The sequence below is a fragment of the Chelmon rostratus genome, chromosome 3, assembly GCF_017976325.1.
Source record: "Chelmon rostratus isolate fCheRos1 chromosome 3, fCheRos1.pri, whole genome shotgun sequence".
NCBI classification, from domain to species: Eukaryota; Metazoa; Chordata; class Actinopteri; order Chaetodontiformes; family Chaetodontidae; genus Chelmon; species Chelmon rostratus.
The window spans coordinates 21,972,857-21,993,915 of record NC_055660.1 but is presented as its reverse complement, the minus strand read 5'-3'; the positions used below and the strand labels follow the sequence as shown (position 1 = coordinate 21,993,915).

Sequence of the window (21,059 nt, the reverse complement as noted above, 5' to 3'; positions counted from 1 at the left end):
TTTGATTTGAACACCTGAAAAGACCTTTTTTTTGCACTTATCTGGGATACAAACAACAAGAATGAAGGTGCCATTCATTGTGTCTAAAAAATGACGCTTGTTAAATCTTTTTTTAACTGAACTCCATCAACAGAATTTTGTTCCTGCTCCAGTTTTTATTTTTCTTTCCATTTCAACCAATTTTCTATTCATTAACCTCAATTTACATAATATAAATACAACTTTTATTGCTATTGGAGATATTAAAGATTTGACACAAACAAAATTAATATTAAACTTGGCTCTTTAGAGGATTCTTAAGGGTAATTCTTGAGGTTTGATAAATATGGGCCCAGAGTGCTGGGATGAATTTTGATTTACATTTCAAACTTATATTTACAGAATGCCTCAACACACATACCCACACCCACACACACACCTGTATTTGAGGTGAATGCAGTTTTTGGTGGGTCTCTTCTCACAGATTCTAGAGGAAGGGGCTCATTCAGCTTCTGGAGGAGAATCACTTCAGTCTTATCTCCAAAAATGCTTGACCTGACACACACACACACACACACACACCCACACACAGACACACACACAGGCAATGGAAATAAAATTAAACCACAGCAAATCCACAAATATTCCAAGTAAAACCGATGAATTCATTACATTTGATAAATTACGAGTGAAAATGGTCAAATCTTACAAATCTGTTCAGGGATCAGACTTACAGGTCGGCCATCTCACTTTCATCTGCCTGGGGAAAGAAATTCTGTCCATCTGTCAGGATGTGTTTGATCAGATCCTCGTCTGTGAGTGAAAAGCAGCCATTTGAACTTCAGTTCTCTCATCACAAAAACCTGTTTCTGGTTTAAAAGCCTCCCTGCTGTGGTTACCTGAGGAGGTGAAAAATTTGTTGCGTTGGTCAGTCCCCTCCTCATCATCGGGGTTAAAGGTCATGTCGACACCCAGGTGCCTGCTCCCCTGACCCCTCTTCAGCCTGGGCAGGCCGGCCCCATGCCCCGCCCCTCCCACCACTGACACATCACTCAACAGCTCTGGCCAATCCCGGTCCTCCATCTCCTCCTCTGCCATGGTCCAACTCTCCACACTGAAATACACAGCGAGAGATGTTGTTATGTAGTGTGAGGGTAAAAAATTGAACTAATAGATTTCACTATGAAACTTCCCCAGCTGATGACTTACATCAAGACAATATTTTTTTGTATGACAATTGTACTGAAATTTCATGTTTAATTAACTATGTACTACTTTGCATTAATCTCCACAACAGCAATCTGTTTAACATACAAACACACCTCTCTATAAAGGAATACATTTCAGTGTTACTGAAGTGGAGACTCCTGACTCAGAGTAAGAGAAAAAAGTGCGAGAAAACAGCACTTAAAGATATGTATGTCGTAAAATTCCACATATTTTTAGACAAAAAGTTACTCTACAGGTGAAGAGGGTAAACATTTCAACCCAGATGCCCAGATGATCACTTACATTAAGACAATTATATCTGGTATTACAAGTTTGATGTTTAAATATGCAAATTATACATTAAATTAAAATAATTTGCATACGTTTCCAGAACAGAATAACATAAACGCCTAAATGAAACGTTCTTTTCCGCTAGTCTGAAAAATGATATGTTATGGAAGCAAAACAGACTAAAATCTCCAAACTGAGCAGCGCATGAAAAAACAGCAAATGATTCAGTTACTCTAATGGTCTTCAGAGTTTCTTCTGTGTCTCTTAAAGCCAACAAAACAATTAGGTTTCTCAGGGGATGATAATGACGTTGTAATAACAGCAGACTGCTGAGACGATTATGGCTCAAGGAGTTACAGTTGTTTTGTGACAGGAGAGAAATCACAGAGAGGTCAATACAAAAACACTTTTGATCTTTTCAGTCTCTTGTAGAACATTATTCTAATTTAAAAAACTCTTTCCATCCTCTTCTCTTTATCTTTTATGCTCTTTATTCTGCAAATCTTTCTCATCCTCACTTCGTCTGAAAGCTGGCAGTTATGTTTGGCTCGGCATTCATCTCCCAGTGATTAAAGTTGTGTATTACCTACAAGTATTGTCATGGCAACAGAGTAACTCACCTTTTGGTTGATGGAGTGGGCAAATCCACGTTGGTTTCCTCTGAGTTGGTCTGAGAAACAGAGAGAGAGAGAGAGAGACACTAATGATCTCACAAGGGAAAAGAATAAAATGTCTCCTCTCTTGACTGCACTGTTCATTTTTATCTTAATCACTAGGCTGGAAAAACCGTGGGATTTATTCTAATTCAATATTGATTACACAATAAAGTAAAAAATACATTCAAGCATCTATTACCATATCAGACATGATTCAATTATATATCCCTGTCTGTTCCTGTGAGACTCTACCTCGCCATTAAAAAAGAGGAAGGAACTTCCAGCCATGGAGTTGTCCAGGAAGTCATCAATTTCCACTGACTCCTGGTCCATTTGTGGCGGCACCTGCTCCACAGACACACACTAATGTTCACACACGCACACACACAAATTCACACACAAAGAGAAATGTTCAGCTTCACGTTTGGTCTGCGGCAGGTACTAAAACCTTGATTGTGGTAGTTTGGGGAAGGTTTGTGTTACCTTGCTGCGGCTCATTCTGAACAGCGTGAAGACGAGCAGGTAGAGAGGGTAGACAATGAGGCAGGTCACCACACCGGCTGCCACCGTCTCTCCATTTAATGAAGCAAACCCCGACACAGGGCTGCAGCACAGGATGGTCAAAAATGTCAAACGAGGCAGTTGTTGTAATGTGTACACAAAGTCAAGTAGACAGGGAAGACAGTGAAAAAAAACATGCTCCTGTACCTGTATCTCCTGTCCACCACAATGCTGTACCACAGAGAGTTGGCCAATAGAAAGAGCTGCAGCAACACAGCGCAGCACGTGGCTCTTTGCAGTCGGGTGAAAGGGCTGCGGGGGGGTCTCTCCCACAGCGACAGCCACAGGTGACTCTCGCACAGCGCCCTCTGCAGCTCACACCGCAGGAGGCGGGGCAGCTGAAGAAGCACAGCCTCCTCTGAAGGAAAGAGGAAGCAACACGACGGAGTCAACAAACACACGTACACCATCAGCGCATGCTTGTTGCGGATGGTTTGGTTATGAGTTGCTACCTGAAGCCTCCAGCTCAATCTCTACCCGCCCGTCGGTTCTCTCATTGTCGACCGACAGCCACTCCTCAGCCAGGAAGTAGTAGCTGCTTCCTGTCTGCAAGTCTTTGACCAGGACGTACTGCAGCATCCATGCTGGGGACAGACCTGAGGGACGGTCAAGAAATGGGGGTTACATGAAGTTTGATCAAATATCAGGTGGTCAAACAAAGACCCCAGCTCTCATGTGCATCCGTACCCTTGTTGTCATGCCAAATTCGTATTTTCCAGACACTGCCCAGGCTGGTATCCGTGGCGATATGAAAAATGTCGAGAGCGTTGCGTGTGAATGCTCCTCTGCTGTCGAGATGGCGGTGTCCACTGCGGCTCTCACGGCCATACAAACTGATTCCCACATGAGCCGTTGTGCCTGGAGGGACAGGGAGAGACTCATTACATCAACACACTCTGAAGTCTGAACAGACTCTCCTTTCTATCAACATTTGTTTGTAGCAACGTAGTTTTTGCTATTTCAGTCATTAAAGCACTGACCTGACAACAATTAATTTTGTTTTTACAGAAATTGAAGTTGATAAAGGAGGTTTGCTTATTCACAGCCTGTGAAATGTCAGTGAACATTTGTCTTAAACTCTCTCTCTCTTTCGAGTTTGCCACGTTTATTATTTATCTTGCAAATGGAGTTGTGGCTTTAAATCATCTTTCGTTATTTTATGTCATCTTTTCAGGCCTATATTCAGTATTATGTAAGTTTAGTGTCAACAGTATATAGTTCTGTGAATACCCATTGAGGTATAAATGACTCAAAGGTGCATACTTTCTACCCTCCTACCGGCTATTTTTTAGTGCTGTCTCGCTAACTCACCAGCCCCTCGGCTCCAGCCAGTCTTGACCTGGATCTCATACTTAAAGAGCCCGTCTCGGCCGCAGAGTGGAACCACACCGGCCCGCCGCAGATCCAGCTGGTCCAGCTTGTGCAAGATAGCTGCTGCCACAACATAGCTAAGTAAGCCCAACACGCAAACCAACAGGACGACCAGGCTCGGTGCTCCAGAACGCTCCTGAAGCAGAAGGGAAAGGTTTCAGTGTGTGTTTGTCTGGTGCATGGGCAAAAAGAGTGTTTGTTTTTCTGATACTGACTGGCGCTTTAAAGCTGATGGCGTTGGCCGGTACGAATAGGCCTGCAGCAAAGGCCGTGAGGTGCCTGGTGCGACAAACAGCTCTGCTGGCGTTGGTTTCTGCCAGGGGCACCATGCCATCTGTCCGCCACTGCTTCTCACTCTCATTGAAGTACTGACACAGAGAGGCAAACACCCCGACCTCCAGATGAACACCCACAGGCTGAGAGCCAGGGCTGCAGGCCGTGCTCACATTGATAAAGTAGTCCAGAGTGGTGTCGTAGGACCTATGTGACACAGATAAGAGAAATTTGGTTGTAGTGGAATTGTGCAGAAACAAAACCTCAGTTGCTGCCCCAGTTGCTACAAACACCAGTAAATAGTTCTGTTTAATTCTGAGGTGGATGAACAAGAGCTCTTACTCTGGTGACAGGAAGAAGGTGTATTTCCTGTGATCGAGATCTTGCCCCCTGGTCATACTATGTGTGATACGTTTTCTGTCTGTGCAGTTGAACTCATTGGGTCGTTCATGTGAATGAAGGTAGGCTGTGATGTATGGCTCCTCCACACCCTCTTCTCTTTTATCCTTCGCTCTGGCATCTGGGGAAGGAAAGGAATAAGTAAGAAGAAGAACACAAGTTAGCACAATTACAAATAATAATACAACAGTACAAATAAAGGAACTAATTAGTTCTCTATTCATCAAACCACTTTTAGGATAAAAATGCTGTGTCACCAAATGACCAAAGCAGGCAGTTATATGAATCGCAAAGTGAGTTTGATGAGTTCTGTTTTACCTCGTTACCTGTCATATTAATGCATCTATATAATGTAATCTCCCTTGTTGGCCGATATAATAGCTACATGCTGGCAAGCCAATTCAAAATTCACGCTGCCAATCTGTCATGCTGCAATTAAATACTAGACGGACTCATAATTATACATCTGGCACTAAAATAACATTAGAAGTCACTTCAATTATAAAGAGAGCAACAGTGCCAAAACAACACAGAATGGCTCTTTATTGATCACGGAGAGACAAATTGCTGCTTGTACATATCGTGATGATACAAATGAAATTAAAGTGAGAATAATAAAAATGAAAAGGCTACAAGGGATCCACTTGTTTTATGATGCAGCCCAACACAATACTACTAGAGCTTTAAAATGCCTTCCACATCAATAAAACTGAACATTGTAAGCTTAACCAATGGTGTGTTTTTTGTACCGTATACATTATATACTGTATTTCCTCAAATAGTGACCGGTGCCTTTATCAAGCTCAACTGCAGGAGGTATCAGGCCTTTATTTGAATCAGGCTTGTAGCAGAGATAGGCCTTTATTTTTAGCTCTCTCTGTTGGCTAAGAATAATTGGTCAGATTTTAGTATGAGACCTGGTTTTGATCCACCCCTGTTTGGCCTGTCAAAGTAATGCATTATGCTTTTAATACAAACTCCAAACTTTCATTATCTGTTTCAAATTAAAAGCCCTCTAGCATTTCGGTTGGTAGAAACACCTAATTTCTTGACAAGGCTTTTATTGTGAAACAGCTGCAGCAGTGGGTTTGCGGAAAACCCATTGACTTGCAAGGTTCCCATAAGGCACTTCAAATGTAGCTACGACCATCTTTTTCTTGTATGTTACGTATGTTACAAAATACATTTTGGCTGGGACTTACAATGAAATATGATGACTGGAATCAGACAGTAACACTTTAGATGAGTTATCCTGAACAACAAAGCCTTGAAAATAGCCTGACTATATTGTTGAATTTACTAAATTAAAGCAATGAGAGCTGGGAGTTTATCCACTCATGCTTTTTTTTGCCCCAGGCCTCTATTATATATATATATATATATTACTTATCTGTTTGTGTTGATCATATCCCCCGGCCATTATTAGAGATCCGTCTTTTGTTTGACAACCAATTTTTATTTGAGGAAATACGGTAATGTATGTAAGTGCTGAACGTGAGCACTCACCCTCCAGAGAGGTAAAGTTGAGCTGCACAAACAGTCCTGCTAGTCTGTTGGTGTTTCCCGTGCTGACTGTCACAATGACAGAGTCACAGTGGCTGATGTTAACAGCTCCAGCTGTGGGGACCCTGCCAGTGCCAGAACCCTCAGGACCTGCTTCTGCTCCACTACTTCCGTTGTTAATGGCAACCGTGATGGCTAGACTGTCGTCCAGTCCGGAGATAGGAATCTGGGTGCCATTTTCAGTGCGGAACTCCATGGACGCCACCTCGGTGGAGACTGTGTAGTTCGCCACATAGTTGAATGGGAAGGGGTTGGACTCCACCTGATGAGAAAAAGAAAGCAGGGAGAGTGGAGGAAATTAGATCTGATGAAGTGAGTCTGCAACAGAAAAAGTCTAAACCACATCAAATAAAAGACTACTTCAGACAAGTTGTTTCTGTGAGTGTATGCTGATTAAAGACTTTGGCACTGGCAGCAAATTCTTTGACAGCACTCTAGAGAGAAAGCTGAAAAGGAGATATCTGTACTCCAGTGAGTAGCTTTCATCATGTAGATGTTCTCTGATATTACCTGAAACAGTAGCTGCATGATGCTGTTTCCTGCAGCAGCTTTGCCAAGACTCTTGTTGAAAGCTCGGGGGATGGAGAACCGCTGGCACTCTGGCAAAAGAGGAGAGGAGAGAGGAGGAGAAGATTAAACACTGACAATAAACTATAGTGACCAATGTACAACTTTCACCAGCTCGTGTGACAATAACTACTCAAGCCCACCTGGACTGTTGTTTCCATGGTAACAGAGCAGGCTCTGGGGGTCTGCCAGTTTCCCCGTGGCAGCGATCTCAGCTCCCCTCAGGACAAGCGGCTCCTCGTTGAGCACACGGGCGTGCATGAGGATCAGCATGAGGACTGAGGACAGGCTGTAAGCCTTGGCTGCCACTCGCAGAGGGTGTGGTTCCAGTGAGGAGGGAGAGGGGTCTAACAGGGAGCCTCCTTGCTCCTCACCAGGGGAGTAAAAAGAAGTGGTGAAGGAGGATGAGGGGGAGTCCACATAGGCAGGCTGTAGGTACGACTGGGATGCTGACTGGCTGACCTGATGAATCAGATCACCTGGAGGGAGGGAGAGGAGATGAGACAAGTTTAATCAATGATGATTTTCTCTTTTTCCTTAATATATGTTGGGTTGAAATAAATTATGCAATCTTGTAGAACATAAAACAAAGAATACAAAGACATTCATGGCAACAAGGCTGACTAACTGATTTGAAGTTTATAGCACAAATAGTCTTTGTTCCTTGTGGTCTCTTATGTTTCAGACCAAGTACGTGATCTGGTTAGAAGAAACAGCAGTGAAAAAGTATTACTCTCCACTCTCCACTTAGCAACAAGCATGCAGGATTAAATGACTTGTTGCTGGCTGCACTGATCTGAGAGCTGGAACCACTCATGCATACACAGAGAGGCAGCAGACCTCCTTACCCATGATGTTCAGGATGTTGTCAGCTATCTCAGTGGGAGTGACGGTGCCCTGTTTGGTGTCAGTTTGCAGTATCTCAAGCATGGACTCCAGCTTGTTCAGAGTGCTGTTCTGACACTCCTCACAGATGAACTCTCGACTCACCGCCTGGAAAACACACACAGCTGATCATTTGATTGCTTTCTAGCCTGATTTCATTCTTTTCTATCAACATCCTTCTCTAATTGCCCTTCTTTTTGTTTGCTAACCCTCCTTCCTTTCTTTCACACCTCGTCTCCCTGTCATCCTGCTCACCGTGCACTGAGCCAAAGCAGCGGAGGTCTGCTGGATGTCGTTAACGGTGGTCAGGTCTAGAGCGGTCAGAGCTCTGGTGATGTTGCTGCGGACTCTGACGCGGTATGCGCGCTCATTTCGGGACACCCGCACCGACTCCCTGGTCTGCTCATACTGGAAGAAGACAAATACAGGTGTGAGCAGATTTCAGGTATCATCAATCAATTGGAGTGATAAATGAATTGAATATGAATTGATGTTGGGTGGATAGGCCTACCTCATTTAGGACGGTAATAAGGGCCAGTGATAACTCTCGGACTCTCTGGGAGTCTCCCTGCTCCAGCAGCTTTTTTAGTTTGCTGTCTGTCAGCTCAGACAGCCAATGGGGAAGGCTGTTGTACTCCGGGGGAGGTTTTGGCAGCACGACCTCAATAGACCTGGACAGAAGACACAAAGCCCCGTTATTGAAAACGGTGTTTCTAACTTTGCTGTATTTGCGTAGACTTGGATGTGCATGTTCTTTCCCACATGTGAGTGCAAGGACAGTAATGTGGTTTTTACATGAAAGGGACAAGAACCGAAGGTTAGATTATGGATGCTTTTATTAATTTTCTTGGTTCTACCCAGAAAGATGTAAATGCATATATACTTTTTTGCCATGGCTCCAGTGTTGGTTGGTTGGTCTGCCACTTTGATCCTGACTGAAATATCTCAGCAACTATTGTATAAATTACCATACTACCAGATGGGTTCACACAACATTTTGTGGTTCCCAAAAGATGAATTGCAATGACTCTCGTGACCCTTTGACTTTACCTTTAGCGCCACCAGCAGGTCAAAGTTGTCACCTATCCAGTGAAGTTTTCTACTCTCAGGATGAACTTTACTTTTCACGTGTGCATGCTAACAACCTAAACTACAGTAAGACTGTGAACACGGCAAATAAACCTGCTTAACATCATCATCATCATCCTCCTCATGATGCTAGCACTGTGATTGTGAGCATGTTAGCTCACAATGGTAAATACAGTTTTACAGATCATGCCTGGGGAGACTCTTGTCTTGTTTAATGTCTCTGTAAGGCAGGAATTGTTAGTCACTACAGAGCTAAACTTTATTAAAGCTCCACTGTGTAGGATTTAGTGGCATCAAGCAGTAAGGTCGCAGATTGCAACCAAATGAACACCCCTCGCCTCACCCTCCCTTCCCGAGTGTGTAGGGGAAGGAAAAACGCTCAAGGCGCTCTCTAGAGCCAGTGTTTGATATGTCTGGTCTGGTCTACTGTAGAAACATGGAAATGCAACATTTGTGGAAGAGGACCTGCTCTCTCTGTAGATAAAGAGGTAACAAAAACATGATTCTTATTTTCAGCTGATTATACATAGTCATAAATATTACATTCCATTTCTGCCGAAAGATCCCCCTAAATCCTCCACACTGGACGGTTAAGCTGTGTGGTGAAATTAGGCTTTTCTACTTCTACATGACGATCAGAAGCCAACAACAGAACAAAAACCTTGGAGATGATGGGGATTAGTTTTACTGCTTGGAAAAACTTCAGTAATGTACAGGCTTAGCTGGCTGCAGTAGCTTGGGATGTAAACAAAAAAAGCTGAAGGACGGAATCTTATTTAATTGGCCTCACTGCTGCTTAACTGAAGTAAACAATTGAGTAAAATGTAGTTACTTGTTGAGCGCGGTGATCGCAGCTCCCTGGTGATCCTCCACTGTGATGGATACGGCCACGCGGTTTCGGGCTGAGCTGAAGCCTGGGGGCAGGAATGCAGAGTGCTCGGGGCTGCTGCCTTTGTACACACAGAACTCCTCACAGTAGTCTTCTCTGCAGCGGGTCACCAGTAGACTGTAGAGCAAAGGAGTCTCTGAGACCCCTAGATCACTGTAGCCTAGAGGGAAGAATGTGAGAAAGACAAAAGTGAACAAACAAGAGAAGACAAGAGAGAGACCACGATCTTTGTGAACAGATAATGAGCAAAGGAGGGAGAAAGCTGCTAATGAGATTGGATGAATTTAAACCAGTCAAAAATGGGAACAAAGAGTGAATGAGGATAAGAACGACATATTGTGATTCACGTGTGTGAGAGCGAGGTCAGGCCGTCCTTCTTGCTACCTGAACAGTTGAAATGCACCCGGTCCAACAGCGTGCGTATCCTCCAGCCTTCACCGTCTCCATCCCCGTACTCCACTCCCGCTTCCCCTCCCCCTGTCAGGTGACACTCCCCGCCAACCGGGGGCATATTGTGGTGCAGAGTGATGGAGGCGGCGCCCTCGCCGTCCAGACTGCCGTCGGTCACATGCAGGGTAAAGATGTAGGAGTCTCCATGGCGCAGGACGCCCTGCCGCAGCACCAGGTTCATGCCGTCACTTCCTGTGGTGGTGGAGGACAAGTCCAGGACCAGAGTCTCATTCTGCAGCGTCATGGCACTCCAGCGCTGACAGGCGGAGAGAGAAGGATTTCATTAAAAGCAGGCTACATTTGGTGATTTCCTCAGAAATATAAAGGCGTTAATAAATTAAATGAGCAGCAATTAGCTTTCATTAAAGGTAAGTACAACTCAGTTTCTCTTTTAAATTTGTTTTGATGTTTGCCTTATTGTGTTTGGTTTATTACAGAGCAAACATTTGGAGCCAGAAGTAAAGTGGCAGGTAGTGCCAATTAGATACACGGATGATTCATGGGGCCCAGAAACCAGGCTATAACTGGCCTGGTTTAATGCTTTTAGTTGGATTTGTTTTCCTCGGTAGCAGGTTTTGAAAAAGGGGTAATTAGGTTGAGAAAGAGACGCACATTTTGGGGCGTAAGACACCTTCGAAAGAATACTTCAACATTTTGGGAAATACACTTAATCGCCTTCTTGCCGGTAGTTAAATGGAAAGATTGATATCCCTGTCATGTCTGTCTGTTCAATATGAAGTTCAGTCAGCAGGTAGCAAAGCTTAGCATAAACCCTGGACCCTGCCACTGTTGATGGAAACTGCACTTCTTCCAGCGGTTTCTATTCTATCCTTGCATGATGACGTACGCACATGTGAGAACTACAAAACTAAAAAAAGCTTCCCCGTGCAGTATGGAAAGTCAAGTACAGTGCAATTATAAAACACAGACTTATGATATATATAGAGTACAGCTGAGCGTAGTCAGCTGGTATTTGCAATTTGAGGCCCAGTGACTCAACAATAGTTTAGTCTTTCAAGTTGTTTCCCAGTGTTAGTGAGGACCAATCATATCCTCTCTGGCTCCAGTTGTACAATGACCTCATCCTCACACCCACACACTGCTGCCTGCATCACAAATCCCAGAGAAAGTCTGAACAGTGGAGAGAGGTGGAGCAGGAGGAGGAGATCTGGATGTGGAAATGTTGATTTCACTGTTGCTTCTGTGGTGCAGTGATCTCATTCCGCTGTGAGACACAGAATTTGGATTTGCTTGTTTGTGTCTGTATGTTTACCCCACGGTGAAAGCCCTGGCAGTTGGTGCAGGTTCCTCTGAGGTAGACATACGAGTTCTGGCTGACCTCGTAGATGGACTGGGCCTTACAGGACACGCACTCCAGATACACCATGGGAATATGGCCACTCTGGACGAGCACCTGTCACACACACATACACACATAAACACATACATGCTGTGTGTTACTGTTAGCAGCAGGCGGTGATCACTCCGATTAGAAAGCAGACACAACCACCTAAAAACATGAAATGCAAACATTTATTGATCCACATGTAGTACCTCTTTCTTTCTTTATGACACACTCGCTTTCACGCTCATATGTCCAGCACCACAGTGCATGTGTCATGCCAGTGAATGTTTAGATAGAAAACAATTACTTTCTTCCGATTTTCAACTTTTGCTCTATTCTACCCGAGCTGTGTTAATTGGCGGAGCACAGAAAAATCTGTGTTGTATTTTCCAAGGATCAGTGTGTTTTGTTGGCAGCAGCTTATTGTTCATGGTTTCTGAGCTTCTGATCAATGAAAGAGAAACGAAACAAAAGATAAGCTGTGAAAAGAGGAACGCTGAGAATTTGAGAAGTGGTGCTGTCATTACTGGAAGAGGCTGATTATTGTCATTACAGTGAATAATGTGGGTGATGAGTATGAAATGAGTACAGAGAGATATAAGCTCTGCAAAACGTTCAGGTGAAACATGTTGAAACATAATGAACTGACGACAATCTAAGTCTTTCCACATCTACAGTAGGCAGACAGGCAGCATGTACACTAACAACACATGCACGTGATGAACTAATTATTATTACTAGCATTATTTTACTATTTCTTATCCATTTATCAGTGCATCTATCTATCCACTTGTAATTAAGCATGACCAAACAGAAGCTGAAAATACTGGACAGCCTCACTGTGGCATCAATAACTCTCTATGTTCATACTCACACAGCCAAAACAAACACAGCTGCTGCTTAAACTACAACTGTCACTGTGCTCCACCGTGAACAGTCCTTTCCACACTGTTAAGATGTTCCCTCTGATTGCTGCGCGTCACAAATTACAGAGAGGGACGCTATTCTGACAGCAGTTTCCTCTCACAGTCAAGGACAGAGTCCGAGTGAGTGACAAATCACTACTAATGCGACAGTAAGGAAAGACAGATAGCACAGAGCACTATCCTCAGTTGAACGGGACATAAAAAAAGGGCCATTTAAAAAAGATATAGCCCTAAATAGTGCTGCCAGCATGAGATACAGGCTCCCAATTGTCCTGACTATTTATAGTAATTCTAATAACGTGTATATATTAGAGTTAGACAGATAAATCAGACAGAACGATACATATATATATATCCTTATTGCAGATAACTAACGAGAAACTGCAGCACAGAACTGCAAGACTAGGTGTTTGTCTATATGTGTGTGTGTGCGTGTGTGTGTGTATGGTTGATAGCAGTACTGTCAATGACATGTCAGTCAATTAATGTTGGCTGTTATATCATTAACGGATTTTTTAAACTCCCCGATATAGTAGTGGTGGGCTAAGAAATAGATACACAAGAATAAAAATAAATAAATAAATAAGAACAAAAGAGCAAAAGAATAATTTGAGAAGGAGAACAATGTTTCTTTGATCTTCTTTTCAATTTCTTTTATGTTCTTGTGAGCCCTCAAGTTAATCTTGTGATCTGAACCAAAGGTCGGGAACCACCGACTCATAGCATGCATACTGTATGTATTCATGTGCATCGGGAAATGTGTGCACTCACAGTCTGTGTGGTGGACTCCGGCGCCATGCTGTCTTTGCTGATGGTCAGTCTGAAAGTGTATTCAACCCCCTCCTCCAGCTCGGAGCCAGAGATTCCAAGCACCGGACCGCTGGAGCCCAGGCCGAAGTTCAGACTGGAGCAGTGCTCCGGACCCTGCAAGCAGAAATAGGTCCATTTTTTCAGCAGCATTTTATGAAACTTCTCTCTCGTGTCTTGTGTTTTATACAACATGAGAACAGGGTTTGGTACGCAACAGCAATACAGCTATTCAGAGTAAAGGCAGGCAATATACTAATAGAAGCAGGAAATTAGATTTAATTGGTAGATTACATATCAGAGTAATATTAGTGGCATTAATTAATTTTTGCCTTTGCCCGAGAGACGGCTGGGATAGGCTCCAGCCCCCCCGTGACCCTGCAAAGGATTCAGCGGTGTATAGATAATGGATGGATGGATTATTATGGTATTAAGTAGTATTTTAAAAATCTATTAAATTTTAAATGTGCCTGTTTTTAGGAAAGTAAGTTAACAAAATAAAGTAAATAAACAATAGTTTGTTCACCATAAACACATTGCTGCTGATTTTCATTCTTAAAATCTCATTATTAGTTCAGATCTTATGAGATGATGGGTGGCGATCAACAAAAACGTTTTTCAGCTTTACTTCATTTTTAAACCAACTTTATTGTGTCCTACAGTCATATCTGTATCCAAGGCCGGGACTGTGTAGGACATCTGATCGAGTGTGTTTCTGTCGACTCCTTTTTCGATCTTTTCAGCTATCAGTCCTTCTACCATAATGCAAGACTTTCGCTCTTTGTTACTGGAATGAGTGTCCTTCTCTCTCTTTATCAGCAGCGCTACACATCTCTGAGTGCTTGTGTGTGTGTGTGTGAAGTGTGCATGTTGTTTACTGTGTGTGCAAGTGTGTAATTATCAGGGTGGGGAGCAAAGGACCAGCTGTGGAATGCTGAGTTTATCTCTCAACAGTTACATAACCCTTTAAATGCCTGTCTGCTTAGACGTATAGTACAAACACACACATACACACACACAAAAGCAAACATTCGACATTCAGGTGGCACACAAGCTGTCCTGAACTGAGTTCTCCTCTTCAAATCGGCGCTGCCAGCCTCTCTGAAGGCAGTTACAACACTCGGGACCAGATGACCATTACATAATTTTTCCACAGTCTCCTTTGCAGAATCAAGTCTGTCCTCCAAATGCTGTCTTATGAATTCACCATTAAAAAAGTATCAATAAAAATGCTTCAGAGTAGAGTTTGGTTTGACAGTTCAACACTCTTTTACTCCTATTAGACTAAAGCCAAATATTGAAAATAAAGCGAGAAACGATCGTGTCTAACCACAGGAGCAGAAGCAGAACAGCAAAGAACTTGTTGTACTTCACTGAGTCCTCCTGTGCTTGAAGACATTTAACCCAACTACATTTACATGGTGCTGCCTGAATGATAACTCTAAGCTTGCAATATACGGAAACCTGAGCAGCTGGTAGTTTGTGTTATTTTTCATCACAAATCATCACAAATTGAGCATTTTTTCTCACCTCTCTGGACTGAACGACAACAGAAACTGCCAATTTAAACTGAAAAAGCTCATCCAACCTCTTTTTCAGTCATAACGTGTGTAGGCAACTTTTGTTTCATGTAAGTCTTTACCTTCGAAGTGCTTTGACACCCCCAGCGGTAGCTGAGGAGGGACTGGTTGTCTGGTTCCATGTTGGGGTCGTATGACTGCTCTGCACTGAGCTGCAGGTCCTGTGTCCTCGACCACACCCTGTAGGTGCCTCCCTCTATGATGGGCATCAGCCTGGCATTAAAAAAGGGTTCATATTAACATAAACTGGTCAAATCAGCCAGCAAGTCTCTGTCCAGACTCATAAATGTAGTGAAGACTATGCACACTGTATGTACTGTACTCAATAAAATGCATTAAGTGTATAACAATATTGACAAGGATGATTACAGTGAATAGTTTCCACTGAGAAACATGTCGTCTTCACTTAGAGTCTATTTCCACAGAGGAGTACAGAGGACTAATAGAGAGCTTCATCAAATGGAGCAACAGCAATCACCTGAAGCTCAATATCAGGACAACCAACAAGCTTGTGGTGAACTACTACTACAACTAATGCTTCAAATATGGATGTTGCTGCAAAGAAGCTACAAACTGTAAAATGTGAATGCTTCACACACATATTCACCCCGGCAGCACAGAAGGTCTCTCGCACTGTTGGAGCCCAAGATTAGTGTCAGCAGCTCAGTATCTGAGCAAATGTGAAATATGGGAACAATCTCCCCTTTTGTTCCTGAGTTATGGTGTTGAATAATGGACAGAAAAGCCCATCACGATGTCACAGGGAGGCTGACCTTTGACCTTCTGGATATAAAATGTTGTCACTTCATCATTTTATTCTATTGGGCATTTGTGTGAAATTTTGTCACAATTAGTTCATGAATTCCTGAGTTATGGTTAAAAATGTGTTTTGACTGCCAATTTCTTGGATTATGCTGCCGGGCTGGTTTGAGAAGGTTCTATTTACGTTTGACGCTTTTTTAACCGATTCAGTCCATTTTAACAGGTAGAGCAAACTGCGTATCAATAGTAGAATTCATTAATAAATTAGAAACTATAAATAAAGGGGAATAAAATATTAACTCCACAAACAGAGTGTTACAGTGTTGCTCCACTGACCTGGCAGCCATGACACTGAGCTGCAAACAGGCAGCTTTCCTTAGTGGCACATCTTCATATGACAGAGAAAACACTAAAGTGTAGTTTCCTGCTGCCAGAGTCATCTTAGGCAACGACAGCTGCAGCCGCTGCACATCCACCTCCGCCGGCAGGCGAATTACGGGCACAAGCACAGACTGAGAGGACTGAGTCACCACCCCAGAGGGAATCCCGTGGTCTTTGTCATTATCACAAGAGGTTGTCGAGAGTATCTGCCAGAGGTACTGAGCTCCGTAGCGCAGGCAGCCTTTCAGGTCCACACTGGCCTCCACCAAAGTGGGCTGAGAGCGCCAGATGGCCAGGCGGGGGGCTTGAACCACCTGCACTTCTGGCTCCTCACACTCCAATACACTGATGTTGACCTCCACCTGGGCCAACACCCAGCTCACCAGGTTACTGCAGTTCGCCTGGCAGGAAAAAAAACAAGTTGGTGAAATCACAAAACTCAAAAAGATGTCAAGGTTTCACATACAGCATCCCTCAAATCTCATATTTTATGGATCAACAAATAATGGATCTATAGAGTATATGGACTGGCGTAGTTAAAAAAAAACTTACTCGGACCAGGTAGTGTCCCGGGTGTCTGTACTCATAACCCACAGTCGTGGTGTTGGTGTGAACTGGAGTAGAACCATCACCAAAGTCCCACAAGCATTCCACCTGATTAGATCTGGGTGTGACGTAGGCCTTCAGGGTCACCGTCTTATTGATGAAAGTGTCCTGAGGGGCTGCATACAGTACAGCAGACGTCAGCAGGTTCTGCACCAGGATGTGCTTGGTGATGTTCTGAGCAGGCAGTGCGTTGAAGGCCTTCAGGTAGATGGTCAATACACCTGCTTCTTCTGGCGTGTAGGACACCTGGAGTTATAGGATTCATTGAGACATGTCACTGTTAGTGCAGCTTAACATCTGTTAACTGTATTGTGATATTCATGTCATAATTATATCGAAAATTCAAATAGGTTAAATATTGAAGTAATCTGACCTCTTTGCCTATATGGGATGCCTGGTGGTGGTGGTGGAGATCAAAAGTCCACAGGAAACTAACAGGTTTGCCCGTCAGGATGTTGGCCACGAACAACCTCTTTACACCAACAGGGATTGCTGCACAGCTTCCCTGGATGGAAAGCCCACGCACCGGCTCCATCACCTCAACCTGGTGGTGCCGCCTCTTGGAACTGACCTGGATTGTCATATTGCATATTACACATCAACGAACAGCATTGTACTAGCTCCATTATTATCTTGCTTGACTTGACACCAGGGTCGATGCCACTTCAGATCCACCCCGATGGTGTGGTAGTCAGTGACAGTCGGACATTTTCAGAACACGCTACACTACTTTACAAGAACAATTATATGCCTGAGGCAACAGATATGCTCTGCTCATGTCAAGGCCTCTCTGTAAAGACTATTCAGTATTTGGAGAATTAAAGTTATTTACAGTGATGCCATTAGGTTGATACTGTGTGTGCCAAGAATTGTGCCATTAGATTGTCAGCAAACGTTTGAATGCACCTATATGTCACTAACTTATCTGCAACTGGCAAAAACAGAAAATAATTTAATTGGTAAAAGGAACAAACAATTGTACATGTTATACTTATGAAGTGGCTGCAGTGGCTTTAATGTTTGTTACTTTATACTGTATATAATAATAATGAAAACTGGCCAGCCAAACCATCTCTATCACATGTCCTTATGATGTATGTAATCCATGTCATTTACCTGGTTGTGAGCCGTGAGATTCACCATGTATGTATCCACCCTGCTGAATGTGTGGATGTAGGTTTGGTTGGGTTGAAGGATAACAGTGGCATCTCCGCTGATGCTGAGGATGAGGCGGACATCGGTGCCCGCTGCCAAAGAGATTGTAAACTCCACTTTCTCACCGACTGCTGCTATGTTCTTACTTGCCCTCAGTTCCAACCCCTGAATTTTGTCCTGAACAAAGAACTCTCTGGAAACCCATTGCCCGCTGACATCATTGGTGGCATTCAAAGTGACAATGGCTGTTTTTGGCTCCTGGAAAACCAGAGAGGTTTTCCTTCCTGTGTCTGATCTTCCTTCCAAAAGCCATGTCCACGTCACATTGGTTCCTGTCAGTACCTCACCCTGGAGCCAGATGCTGACGCCTGCTGCTACGTAACTCTGCTCTGTCACATTAGTAGCTGAGAATCTTAGCCCAGAAATAACTTCCTGGACACTGACCATCTCTGACACAACCTCTGAGCTAACTTCATTGAAGACCTCCACAGTAACTAGCTTTAGACCAGGACTGATGAAGGTGTGGGCCTTCCAGGGTTTGTTCCACTGCAGCACATCTCCATTCACAGACCAGCGGTACTGAAGGTCCGAACCTTCAGTAGTCAATACTGTCAGATTAGTTGCAGCATTGACTGCAATTGGGTTGTCACTGATTTGCAGGTATACCACTCCAGCTGGCTCTAGGAAGTGAATGGTTCTGTTAACAGACAGCTGGCCCAGGAGGTTTGCTGCCTGGAGAAAGATGTCACATGGGCCTGGTGTGGAGAAATTCACCTCCACCGTCTTGCCGCTAACGTTGAAGCTTGAGCCGACAGGGTCTAGCTCTCTGATGAGTTTCCACGCAAATGTCATGTTGGTTCCTTCCTTTAATCCTGCTTGAAGGTGGAGAACACGGTTTGTAGCAAAGCAGCAACCGTTCAGTCCTGTGCCTCCTCCTCCTCGAATCTCCTCCTCTGCTAAAATCTGCAGCCCCTCCAGCTCACGTTGGACAAACAGGAAGATACTCGCTTGTGCCATTCCTACGCCATTCTCCGCTGTCACAATGATGTTGAAAGTGCCAACAGAGCGGAAGGTGTAGAACATGGTGTGGGTCCCTTGGATTGGGGTGCAGCGGTCACACAAGATCCAAGAGTACCGGACACCATCTCCCTCGTCCATTTGGGCCTCAAAGTGGACTGAGGCATTGAGTGGCACATTTACCAAGCTGGCATTGACAGACAGCCCAGAGATTGGTGCTAGCACGACAACAGGTAAAGTAGTTTGATTCCTGCTGACTGTGTTGGCTGCTGTCAATGTAATATTGTAGTTTCCTGAGATGTTGTAGGTGCGGAGGAGGTTCTGGCCTGTAAGCAAATTTCCATCTCCGAAGTCCCAGACGTAAGTAACATTAGAAGCCAAGGAAGATGCTGTGAAAGCGTACGGTGCTCTGAGGGTCAGGTTATTGAACTTAGTGCCATTATGCTGAATAACAATTGGTCCTATGGGCATCAGAACCTCAATCACAACACTGGTGTTAGTGGAGGAGATGTTATTGAAGACAATGACTGTCACTGTGTAATGACCTGGGTGTTTATATGCTGTCACGATATTCTCAGAACCTGGGACAAGTGCAAGGTCTTCCTCTCTACCAAAGTCCCACTGATAGCTGTAGTTAAATTCTGGCTGGGCTCTGGCCTGGAACCGGATCTCCTCCCCGACCGCGTAGTGTGATTTCTCGAGGGTCAGGCTGATGTTGGTTAAAGAAGGCTGCACACACACCCAGTTGAAAAAGTTGGCCTTGTTTACCCCACTGGACAGAAGCAGAGAAAGGAGGAAGTTCCCACTCATCCAGTAGGTGTGTGAGATCCTGGGGTTGCCGTGGTGTGTCTCGTTGGGGCTTCCGTCCCCAAAGCTCCATTCATAAAGATGAGCTGACGCATTACCAGACACCCAGGCCTGAAAGTTGATGGGGGTCTGCTCTTGGACACATCCAGACGGCTCAATCCTCACAACTTGAAAGACAAACACCTGCACTGTTAGGATTGTCCAGCCAGAGCTCACAGCATTTGTAGCAGTCACATTCACTGTGTAGTTGCCATCTTTGTAATAGCTGTGTGACACACGAGGTTCAGATACTGTGTAGGTGGTCCCATCGCCCATGGAGAATGTCCATGTGATGTTATTCCCTGATGCAAGGCGTGCCCACACTATAGTAGGGCTGTGAAGCTCTGTCGGAGAGGAGCTGTCAGCTGTTAAATCTTCAATCTCCTCATATACAAACATCTTGGCACAAACCTCTGTAGAGCTGATGGTGTTGTTTACCAGTACGCAGACATTACAGACACCACTCTGTGTATAGGTGTGTGCCACGCGGCGACCTTGCTGGGGTGCAGAACCATCTCCAAAGTGCCAGTCATAGTGAATGCCATACGGCGACGGCAGAGGGTGAGCCTCAAAATCCGCTGTTTTGCCAGTGAGGAGGAGTCGCGGCTCTGTTTGTATATCAACACGAGTGAGGATGCTGTAGACACTCATGTTTATGGTCTGACTGATGTTCTCGTAACGATTGGACACTGACACCAGCGCTGTGTATATACCTGTTCCGAAAGAGGGAAGAAAGGGAGAAGAAGGACACAAGTCACATTAGCCATGTGCCATTGGCTGCTGGCCCATTAGTCAGGACTGCATGCTTGTACTGCTGATAGGGAGATACCTGGCTGAGAGTAGATATAGGTGACATTGTTGCTGAGGAGGACCTGATTTGGTGACTCTGGGCAGATGAGGGAGGTAGCGTAGGGGGGCTTGTATTCAGACTCGTGATATCCACCATCACCAAAAGACCAACTGCAGCATAAGAGAGACAATGTAAAACCATTAAAAAGGGATTTTGAGAGAAATACATAGAGCTCATGAGTAGAAGCTCCAATAACCATTTCCATTAACACACACACACGCACACACACACACACAAACACAAACACACTCACAGTCACTAGCTGGAAAGTGGGAATCTTCTCTGACGAGGCAATAGAGGGTTTGGACGAGGCGAAATGGAAACTCAAAACTCAGGAAGCCTCTCTGGACCAAGAATGGCGAGAGTGGAGGGAAACTAAGTGAAAGAGTGCGCCACAGTCGGGAGGGTGGGAATGTGAAAGAGGGAAGGAGAGAAAAGAGTGAAAGAGAAAGAGTGGAAGAAAAAGGGAAAAAAAGTACAGGGGAAACAGCCGAGCAGAGGGGAAAATTCTTGTCAGCAATCTGCTCTAACCACACGGTTATAAATCCAAGGCTCTGCATGGTATGACTGCTGCAGTGCTATTATAGTGCACAGGAAGACAA

At 44.2% G+C, this 21,059-nt stretch overlaps 1 protein-coding gene across 2 annotated transcripts in view; it reads right to left on the bottom strand.

Moving 5' to 3' along the window:
- Window positions 1-21,059, bottom strand: part of pkd1a (polycystic kidney disease 1a) — a 61,583-nt gene that overhangs the window by 9,930 nt on the left and 30,594 nt on the right. For both annotated transcript variants that reach the window (XM_041965815.1, XM_041965825.1), the window contains exons 18-45: window positions 20,437-20,567; window positions 17,706-20,320; window positions 16,963-17,160; window positions 16,536-16,835; window positions 15,939-16,384; window positions 14,903-15,053; window positions 13,225-13,377; window positions 11,456-11,596; window positions 10,117-10,438; window positions 9,676-9,892; window positions 8,266-8,425; window positions 8,010-8,162; window positions 7,718-7,862; window positions 7,013-7,348; window positions 6,813-6,901; window positions 6,246-6,564; window positions 4,683-4,860; window positions 4,283-4,547; window positions 4,008-4,203; window positions 3,384-3,554; window positions 3,149-3,292; window positions 2,844-3,054; window positions 2,619-2,739; window positions 2,388-2,498; window positions 2,100-2,149; window positions 879-1,093; window positions 714-792; window positions 419-534 (exon numbers count right to left, since the gene is read on the bottom strand). In XM_041965815.1, the coding sequence (XP_041821749.1) occupies window positions 419-534; window positions 714-792; window positions 879-1,093; window positions 2,100-2,149; window positions 2,388-2,498; window positions 2,619-2,739; window positions 2,844-3,054; window positions 3,149-3,292; window positions 3,384-3,554; window positions 4,008-4,203; window positions 4,283-4,547; window positions 4,683-4,860; window positions 6,246-6,564; window positions 6,813-6,901; window positions 7,013-7,348; window positions 7,718-7,862; window positions 8,010-8,162; window positions 8,266-8,425; window positions 9,676-9,892; window positions 10,117-10,438; window positions 11,456-11,596; window positions 13,225-13,377; window positions 14,903-15,053; window positions 15,939-16,384; window positions 16,536-16,835; window positions 16,963-17,160; window positions 17,706-20,320; window positions 20,437-20,567 (7,733 nt within the window). The remainder of the gene's footprint in view (window positions 1-418; window positions 535-713; window positions 793-878; window positions 1,094-2,099; window positions 2,150-2,387; window positions 2,499-2,618; window positions 2,740-2,843; window positions 3,055-3,148; window positions 3,293-3,383; window positions 3,555-4,007; window positions 4,204-4,282; window positions 4,548-4,682; window positions 4,861-6,245; window positions 6,565-6,812; window positions 6,902-7,012; window positions 7,349-7,717; window positions 7,863-8,009; window positions 8,163-8,265; window positions 8,426-9,675; window positions 9,893-10,116; window positions 10,439-11,455; window positions 11,597-13,224; window positions 13,378-14,902; window positions 15,054-15,938; window positions 16,385-16,535; window positions 16,836-16,962; window positions 17,161-17,705; window positions 20,321-20,436; window positions 20,568-21,059) is intronic.